The sequence below is a fragment of the Fukomys damarensis genome, unplaced genomic scaffold (assembly GCF_012274545.1).
Source record: "Fukomys damarensis isolate Sample0158 unplaced genomic scaffold, DMR_v1.0_HiC HiC_scaffold_16, whole genome shotgun sequence".
Classification (NCBI taxonomy): domain Eukaryota; kingdom Metazoa; phylum Chordata; class Mammalia; order Rodentia; family Bathyergidae; genus Fukomys; species Fukomys damarensis.
Window position 1 is genome coordinate 70,414,038 of NW_022900928.1, and position 10,070 is coordinate 70,424,107.

General features: G+C 45.0%; 1 protein-coding gene across 1 annotated transcript in view; it reads right to left on the reverse strand.

Moving 5' to 3' along the window:
* Nucleotides 1-3,829, reverse strand: part of Bsx (brain specific homeobox) — a 4,516-nt gene extending 687 nt beyond the window's left edge. The window contains exons 1-3 of the mRNA XM_010618081.1: nt 3,568-3,829; nt 1,169-1,365; nt 5-139 (exon numbers count right to left, since the gene is read on the reverse strand). Of these exons, the coding sequence (XP_010616383.1) occupies nt 5-139; nt 1,169-1,365; nt 3,568-3,829 (594 nt within the window). The remainder of the gene's footprint in view (nt 1-4; nt 140-1,168; nt 1,366-3,567) is intronic.
* Between the last annotated feature and the right edge of the window lie 6,241 nt (nt 3,830-10,070).

Consider the following 10,070-nt stretch of genomic DNA (forward strand, 5'->3'; position numbering starts at 1 on the left):
GAGCCTCCGCGACGGCGGCCTCGGGAGCGCGGGGACTGCCCTCGGGGCTCTCGGGCCCTTCCGGCGCTTTAGGCTCGTCTTGACTTTTCCTCAGCTGCTTTTTGTGCTTCATCCGCCGGTTCTGGAACCACGTCTTCACCTGATTGGAGGGAGACAAAGATAAAATCACGTCCTTCTTCCAGACCCGAGTTACTGAGACCTGAGCAATTGCTCAGGAAAATGTACTGCAACCCATAGATGAATTATCCAAGAGTTGTGATCGCTCCACTCTTGGGTTAAATGAAGTGAAGTACTCACAAATGACAGTCTTGGGCTGAATGAGAATCGAACTAAGACTCGCAGCGGTAATTGTCCCAAAGTAATGTGGATCAAAATGGCGTGGTTAGTAATCACCGGTTCTGTGATTATTAGGATCGCTAATAGTAAGCGCTGCGTGGAAGAGTCTTCCCTGTGTTCCCTTCATGCTCCTCTGACGGAGACATCTACATGCCTGGTCCAGCACGGACCCCTGGACAGGAAGGTGAGGACTGAACTTGCTGATTTTCATGGGCGTGAAAACCAGACTTAGTCCTCGTGTACTAATGATCTCAAGGCGAGTTGATTTTCGGGCAAAGGATAGGAGAGACAAAGGGAGTAGAGGATGGAGTTGTGGGGCGGGGGCTGCAGGTGAATGGTGCCGGGAGCAAGACTGAAATACTCTTTCACTTCTGAGTGGGCACACAGAGGAGGCCGAATGTGGGTGTGATGGGAGGGCGTGGATATGAGGACGGCAGGGCGAGGGCCAGTGAGCGGGGGAGGGACTGTCTTGGGGGGTGGGGTGGGGGGAACCAAAGAACCGGTCCAATCTCTTGTTAGTTTACCTCTGACCCGGGTTATATCCTGGGTTGAAGGGTAGTAAAGGAGGAGTAGAAATAAGAGTTCTTAACACCGAAGTGATCATTAAAATCACCCGCGGAAAGTTTTCCTTCTTGTAGAACCTCGCTGGAGAAATTTTGTTTCGGAAAGTTAACTTGAGTTTGGAATATCAGTGCTTTTAGTAAGGGTCTTGGGGAAAGCCAGGGAGAAGAGGAGTCTTTCTCCCGGAAAGTGTTCCTCATGGTTAGCTCAGCGTTAACAGTGGAAAGGAGAGAAGAGCGAAGCGGAAATGGGGCTCCCCCTCCTCGCCCACCTGCGTCTCAGAAAGACTGAGGGCGGTGGCCAATTCCACTCGCTCGGGCGTGGACAGGTAGCGCTGGATCTCGAACCTCTTCTCCAGGCCTGAGAGCTGCGAGTCAGAGAACACCGTTCGAGCTTTGCGGCGGCGGCAGTGCTTCCCCGGCAGCTCCGCGTGCTGCGGGTGTGGGAACAGCGCGGGCACTGGCACTCCTATGAGAGAAGAGCAGCCCAGTGGGCAGAGTCCGGGTCTCCAGGAAGCAACCTCGCCCACTCCACTCCACTCCACTCCCCACGCCTAGCGCTTCCGACAGAGCCCAGTGACTCCCTGGGCCTTGGCATCCGGCCTCCACCAGTCTCCTGCCTGCTCCAAAGATCCCAGAACCCTTCTCCAGAGAATCCCAGGGCAGGGCTGGAAAAGCTGCAAAACTGGCGCTTAGAGATCTTCTTTTTCTTTTTTTTTCCCCCCAGAAGGCCATCTAGAAATACAAATAATAAGGAGCAAGTAAAACAGAAACGAAAATTAGAAAATAGATCCAGAGGCCTTTCAAAAACTGCCTTCAGCCTGGTGCACCGCAGTAATCCAGCATTTGGGAAACTGAAGCAGACAGGATGGTGAGGTCAAGGTCAGCCTGGACTACATAGTGAGACCCCGTTTCAAAAAACAAAACAAAAATAAATAAAATAAAACGCATCCTTAGGGAGAGCTCTGTGGGGCTTGTTGCGCTCATTCTTCCTTGTGCCTCTTGAAGTTTTCTTGACAACATCAGGGTCAGGAAGCTGTCCACCCTTATCTGTCCAGACCTCTGGTGACTCTCAGTGCTGTTCTGAGTCTAGTAGGAGAGAAGAGATATGATCTTGCTCTCTGTGCTCCCTTACCCACCCACCCCACCCCACCCCAGCCACCCTATCCTGCAAAAGAAAACAGCAGAATTCTTGTCCGGAGAAGCTTCGGAGCCCACCTCTCACATCTCCTTGTCCATTTCAGAATCGCACTGAATACCTGCTCTCAAAGCTGGTTTTCATTCTCTCCCTCTGACTCTAAACCCAGCGGAGCAGAAAGGCTGAAGCCTTTTTCCTGACTGGATCGAGATAGACTTCTCTTGTTGCCCAATCTTCCCTGGCTTTGCTCAGTGTCTGAAACGCACCAAGCTAGCAGAGGTTGCCACAAGCTCCAATATCTGCCAATCCCAGAGAAAACATGAAAACAAAAAAAACAACAGTAACAGAGGAGTGATTTGGCCACTGCTATGTCTGACCAGTGTCAGTGCAGCAGAGAAGACAGTCACTAGCTGGGTTGTGAAGCCAGTGAGAGATGCTGACCCCAACACAGGCTTTGGAATCCACTCTCCAACCCAGCGGCCCAGGATCCAGTTTATGTGGCTTCATATATGCTTTTAGCTTTTGTTCTAGATTCCAGAATCTAGACTCTCACATTTCATGAATTGCCCCCTGCCTCCCCAGCTTCTGTACCTACCAGAGTTTTCATTACTTCACTCAGCAACCAACTAAACAAATTACTTCATTCTGTTCTGGCTGGAATAAAAGCACCAGGGAAGAAAGCATGGATGTGACCTTTCTAAGAAAGACAGTAAAAAAAAAAAAAAAAAAAAAAAAAAAAAAAAAAAAAAAAAAAAAAAAAAAAAAAAAAAAAAAAAAACTAGATATTTCCTTGCATCCCAGTGTCCCACACTTTCTGATCCACGCTCCACTAGCACCTGTCTCCCGCAATCCTGGTACCTGGGGTGGAGGAGGGCAGCCTAAGTTAAGATCCTGAGTTGAAATATCAAACTTTGGAACTAAAGGGGATAAAGAGCTGCATGTTTCTTTGTTTTATTTTTACCCTTCCTGACCTTATTTGGGCAGCCCAGCCCTTCCTTCATCAGATTATCCCAAACCCTTATTCGTGTCTATGCCTTTCACAGGATTTCACTATGCTCAGCCCTGGAAGAAGAGAGCTGACCAGGCAGAGTGTTCCCAGTTTCTGAGCCGGAAAGTTGAGTTCGAGTCCATGCGATGGGATAGTCAAAGGTCTCTTTGTGAGTGGGGAGATACTAAGAATCAGAATTGGGACTGAGAGATAGAGCAAAGTGGCCAGGAAGATCACCAATTTGACTGAGCGCTGCCCTTTAAGAATATTGCTGAAAAACACCCACCTCCAGCTGCCTCTTGGCCAGATGCGTCTCTTTCACAAAATGTGCAGTGACCTCAAAATTTCCCGATTGACTGGCTGTTTCAAGGAAGCTCTACGTGCTCAGGGCCATTCCCTGAACCTTCTACTGCCACTTGAGGAGGGAATGCCACCAAGCCAGGCCAAGATAGAGCTGGGGTTTCCTTTGCTCCATCACAGGCTTAATGTCTGTGTTAGAAGAGCTGCTTTTTCCCTTCCAACACCATGAGGGCCCTGCTACTTACCCGAGGTGGTGAGAAAATAAGGATGGTGATGGTCTCCCTTATGCAGAGGGTGATGGGCGTGAGGAGCCAGGAGGGTGGGTGTGGGCATGAGTGGGTAGCCATAGTCTAGTAGAGGCACCCGAGAGGCCAGAGAGCTGGCGAAATGGTCAGGGGCCACCTCCCTCAGCGGCTTGGGCTTGTGCAGCAGAATGTCCTCAATGAAGAAAGATGTGGGCCTCTGAGAAGACGCCGGATGTAGAGGGGAGGTGAAGTTGAGATTCATCTTGAGCGCCTGCCACGGGACGCGGGCTGGAACGAAGTGTAAGAAGCAGGCAGCGTCTTCAGCAAGCCTGGTCGAGAGTCGAAACCACTCTCGGAGACTCAGATCGCCACTGCTCTCTCCTCGGCCTGGGCTATCCCGGGCGCTGGAGAGGCGAGAAGAAGCTTCTGGGTAGGTTGGGTCTACGTGTTAGAGAATTGGCAGCTTGGAGAGGGGAGCCGGGAGAGCCAATGGCGAGGCTGCCAGAGGCAGAGGGGAGGGTGCGGTGGGCTCGGGGCGGGGCGGGATCTGTCCGTGGTGCTGAAGGCTCCTGGCCAAGCCTGGGGAGAGCGGAGCAGTCTGGATTCCGGTTCCTACCGGGCTGTTAGACCTCAGCTTCTGCCCCTCCACTGCAAAAGCTGCTTTGTCCCGGTTGTTTCAAAAGGAAGCTAATTGAGAAAAGGCTCTGTTGCCCAACAAACTCCTTCTTAGAAGACACTAAACAAGGCCTCAAAGCAATAGGGAGAAAACACTTATTCAGGAGTTTGGGCCTAAGTTTTTAAGAATTTCTGTAATTGGTAGCAAAAGGAGGTGAGAAAGTGAATAAAAAGAGTGCCCACTACTTTAAGTAGCTACAGTCGGCTTAAATTGATGGGAGGGGTTACTGGATTCGTAAAGTAAAATTTACAAAGCGATGATGAGCATAACATTCTTTGCCTGTCATAGTGAGTAGGAGGAGATTTATATCTTCGTCAGTCAAGTAATTTAGTCATTTAAATATATCCACAGCTACCTTCATGCTATCCTTCATGCTCCCCCAATGTCCGTTTCTCACTCCTCATTTTGTTTACTATTTCTGCTCTATTGTTCCTTCTATTCCTAGCTCCCTAAATAATTGTACTAGGTTTTGTCTCCTGTTCCTTTCCCCAGCCTCTTTCCTTTCATTTCCCCCTTCCAATCTTTTGTTTCTTTTTTTCTTTTTCCTGTTTGTCTTTTTCTAATCTGTCACATTTATTCCCTTGGAGTCAATTTGCTAAAATTAAGGTGATCATCTACAACACAGCAGGGGTAATTTTGGCTCACATTTCTGAAAATTGCTCTAATTATTGATGTTAAACTCAGGGAAATTAAAAGAAGCCACTTCTCTTCCATCTCCCAATTTTTAAGCTCTAATTTGTTGAAATCTAGTCGTCATCACAATTCCAATCACTACTGCTAATAGCAAAAGTGTTTTAATAGAGACTGAGTCCTCACAACCCATGCTATTAGATAATTAGAGGAGGTGTTAGAAAGCCAAGTGCTAATCCTTGGGCAAGGGGTAGGATTTCCATCTGATCTAGCAGGTAGAACAAATTAATTACCAGAATCAATTAGGCCCCAAAATACAGTGTTCCAGGAAGTAGAAGTGTCCTATTCTGTACAGATAGATTGGTAAATAGTAAATAGATGTGGATGGAGAAAACAAGATGGGGAAGATTTTAAAATAAGACTGTGGCAAGTAGGTATCTAAATAAAGCTTTTTCTTAGAGTTGAAAATGTGATTTTAAAAGAAAAATTTATAATGGCAAGAACCAAAGATTGGAGAAGCAGTGGACACAGAAAAGAAAGGAGACAGTAGTCTTGTCAGTAGTCGTTCCCTACTCTTAGCTCTGGTTAGTCCTCTTCCACAAGGCTGGAGGGACAGGATGAGACTGGTGAAGAAGCTCTGGGACCCTGTCCACACCACAGATGCTCTCCTCACTCCACTGTGAGCAAGTGTGAACCTAGCCATACTGTTTCCCAATACCCTAAAGACTGAGTGGCTGTTGAGGACCAGGGCGAGTGTACAGCCAGGCTTTAGCTTGTGCCTGTGCACACTCTACACTTGTTTCCCACATAAAAACCACAGATTTTCACCCAACAGGATTTTTGCTGCACTGGGGCAGGTACTAACTTCTGCAGCAGAAGTAGACAGGAAGAGATTATTGAAAGTTCCTTTGGGTGCAGGAGCTTTGGGTGCTAATCACTTAGCCAAAGCACTGCAAACCCTCCCTTACATCTCTCCCGTGTGGCGGGGAGGGGGGGGGTTGTCCGCGGGAGGGAAGGGGAGTGAGTGGTGGTGTCCTCCTTGGTCCGTGTCTTCTCATTTATTATACCCTGAGCTCAGAGTTCGGGGCCTCAGAAAGCTAAGGATGTCTTTCAAGTCCTTGCTCCCTGGCCACGAAGTCCAGAGCGGAAGTCCAGGCATCGGACAGGCTTTCTGAGAGCGTAGCTGCTTGGAGAAAGACTTGAAGGCTTTTCCTCTTGAATCCAGCCGCTCCACCTTTGCCTAGGCCCCAGTAGGAGCCTGAGGAGGGAATGAAGGAGGGAGGAAACTGGGTCGCTCAGAAGGGGGCAGGACCTGAAGACGTTTCCTTTCCCTTCCCTTTTCCCTTCAGGCGATGCAGGGAAACAAAGCTCAGCGGAACGAGATTACAAGCACAGCCCGCTGGACCAGAGCAGGTCCCTGGGGCTCAGAGGAGCACTCCTAGTAGGTCAGGCGTCAAGAGTTATTCCTCAGCCAGAGAGAGAGAGAGAGAGAGAGAGAGAGAGAGAGAGAGAGAGAGAGGGAGAGAGATCACAGCCATCACAGCCAACATTTGCCCTGGACCCACGGCCGGGCTGTGGAGCTGTGCAGGTGGTCCATTTAGACTTCTGTCACAGGCCCTCAGGGAAATAGCGAGGCGGAGAAAGCCCAGAGAGTTTCTGTGCATCCGGCCAGGCTCCGGAGCAGAAGAGCGAGGGGAAACGGAAGGGTTACCAGAACCAGCCCAACTTAGCGAAGAGCCCTGACCTGGCCAATCTACTGCTGTAGGTCAATGTGGCCCTGGGCCCAGGCCCTCAGTGTAAGTCCTGGTGTGTCTTAGGGTAGGAGGAAGAATCGAAAAGCCAGTGATTCCTGTCCATCCCCTCTACTGAGCCCCAGTGAAGCCAGCTGGCTGGGAGGGTGTGTGTGTGTGTGTGTGTGTGTGTGTGTGGTCAGTCTTATGTTTTAGACCCCGGTAAAGACTATCAGCTATAGGGGAGGTGAGTGGGGAAACATGTTCCCCTGTGTTGAAAGCAGTGATGTTTCATTACCTGAATTACTTCTCAAGTACAGACCATCACTGGCCAATAAAAATATAATGCAACTCATACAGATACTTTTAAATTTTCTACTGGTCAAATATTTTAAAAGCAGTAAAGGTCACATTTTAAAAGTAGGAAGAAACTGGTGAAATATTATTATTTCATTTAATTCTAATATATCACAAATATTATTAGTCAATATGTCATCAATATAAATACTGTTTGCGTTTCTTTCTTCAAACTAAGTCTTCAAAAGCCAGTATGTAGTTTATACTTCTTGTATGTTTCAACTTACACTAGTCATATTTCACGTGCAGTGCAGACACTCAGCTTGTGCAGTCACATGTAGCTAATCACTCTGGTCTCTGTTACTGCTTTTGAATATAGGCAGACACAGAGAAAATGAGAAATGGGTGCTGAAAACAGCCTAGCTCATTCTCAATATTTTGCCCCTTCATCCCTCATATTTAATTATTCTGAACTTTCATTGAGCATCTACTATCTACCAGGCTCCTCACCACACAAACTCTCCCCAAGCCCTAGGAGGTTAAATAAATGCACTCATATCTCATTTATTTTTATCCTCATTGGACTAAAATCTGTCACCTAGGGCCAGCAGGAGTCATCTGGAAAGTGAGCACCTACAGCCCGAGCCTACATACTGCCCAGGGTGAAAAAAAATAAAGATCAAATAATTTTCCTCCCCCTTAGCATCTGATAGATCTGATGGCACTTCTGCTTGTGGTTTCAGCTGAAGAATTATTAATTTAAAGAGAGAAAAGACATGCTTTTCAGGGAACTAATAATTAAACAGTTCATGTTTCATGTCAGCCTCAGCTAAAACTGTCATCCAAGCTGAGACTTAGTTTCCCGAAAAGATAACCTGATTGATGATCAAAGGAAGAGACTGGATCCATTAGCCAAGATGCCTAGGCTGTGGCCTTCAAAATAAAGGGAGAAATGTATTTTAGAAGGATCTGAGTAACACACTTTACTCATAACATTTTGTATTATATTGCGTGTTGTCTGTTTCAACTTCCCTTCTATCTGAGTACTTTATTTTAAGCACTACCAAAGTGGATGACACATCCACAGAAAGAAACCGTAGTTGCTGGCTGCTCTTAGCAAATGCATCTTCAAAAATAAGGTTTTTGCTCTACAAATTAGGGTAGGAACCCACAAGAAAACATTCAAGAATGTGATATTCAGATCACAGGACTTCTAATATAAAAAGGACTAAATCCCCCAGTTTGTTCATTCTGGTTGGGTCAGTCTCCTGAAGTTCTCTCGGCTTCCTTTGGCCTCCCAATTATTTTTTTTTTAATCTTCATAAAGTGATAGAGAAAAAGGAAGACGTGGAATGAAGGCTTAGAAGTTTGAAATATGAGAGATTGTATAGCATTTGTGAATTCTGAAAAATTTGTGATAAAATAATGATGTCTTTAATCAGTCTCTTACTAGCATTCCACCATTTTCCCTATTAAGTCCTGAAAGAGTAGCCAAATTATTACCTGGGAGAAAAAAGCACAATAAGCTAAAAGAAATTCCTTTTAAATGTCCTTTTCTCCCACTCTAAGTCATCATAATTCTATGATTAGATTGAAACAACAAACTTCAAATAATAATACTTAATTAGGCTAGGCATGGTGGCACATGTCTGTAATTCCAGCACTCTATGAGGCTGAGGCAGGAGGATCACAAGTTCAAGCCCAGCCTTTGAAACTTAACAAGTTATCAAGACTCCATCTCAAAATAAAAATTTAAAAGACTTAGGGATATTGATCATTGCCAGGACCTTGTATTAATCCTCAGTACAGAAAAAAGCGTAGTTTTTATAAATTGTTTTTATTTATATGTTTATTTATATAATATGTATTTTATTTGTATATTTATACTATATATATATATATGCATGTTTAATTTTATATACTGTGAGTTTCTGGTGGTAGACATTGACGGGCCCTTTTGAATTCTGCTATGTGATATGAAATGATCTCATAAACGTTTTCCAAAAATACTTTATGCATGGAGCTGAATTTTTGTTATATTTTTGATAAAATAATGAGTTGTTTATATTTTGTTTAAAACATTGTAGGAACAGAGTTTAGTGTTAGGAAACACCAAATCAACTTCTATTCTCTTAAACTCCATTGTTAAATTAGTGGGAAAAAAATGATACAGACCTGGTCACTCTAAAGGGATAATATTGAATTGCCTTACAATAACCAATATGATAAATAACCTGGAAAGTAAACAGAAGATAAACCATTTAAAAGGCATTCTTAAATTAAATTTAATTTGGGAAGGCCATTCTGTAAATAACAGAGAAACTCAAAAGACACTGGTAAAATGGAATGTATTAATTTTTAAATAAGTCTGTATGGTGAAAATGATAAGCAAAATAAAAAGATAAATAACAAACTGGGAGGAAGCGTTTGCTTAGTAAGTAACACCGCTGCTGTGGTCACTGTTGGTGGAGACTGTGGTGAGAGTGCTGGTGGTTTTGGTGGTGATGGTAGTGACAGTGGTGATGATGGCCCGACCATCTGATAAAAATGAGCTCAAATGACCAAGATTAAAATGCCAGAGCTACGGTGGACACGAGAAATTCATGAATCTAATACATGCCATGCTGCTATGTAAAAGTAAGCATAACTAGTTCTAGATGTAGTTTATGGCAAGAAAGAAGATTATTTTAAAATAAGAGAAAGTATTGGGCCGGGGATTTGGCTCAGTGGTTCCGCCGCCTGCCTTGCAAGCATAAGGACCCGAGTTCGATCTCCGGGAAGAAAGAAAGAAAGAAAGAAAAGTATTGAGAAGAAGAAGATATAGAGGCTGGGCATGGTGGCATGTGCTTGTAGTCCCAGAACTCAGAGGCTGAGGCAGGATTGTTTTGAGTTTGAGGCCAGCCTCGGCTACATAGTGAGCCAGTCTGAACTGTGTAGAACCTGTTTCAAAAAAATATATATATTTTTTTGTACCGGGGATCAAAAAACATTTTTTTAAGGGGACAGGGATTTAGTTCAGTGGCACTGAGCCTGCCTTGCAAGTATAAGATCCTGAGTTCAATCCCTGGTACTGGAAAAATATATATATAGAAAATGAGATCAATACCAAGTCTGTTTTGTTGGGGTTTTTTTTTGTTGGTTTTGGGGTTTGTTTTTTTTTTTTTTTTTTT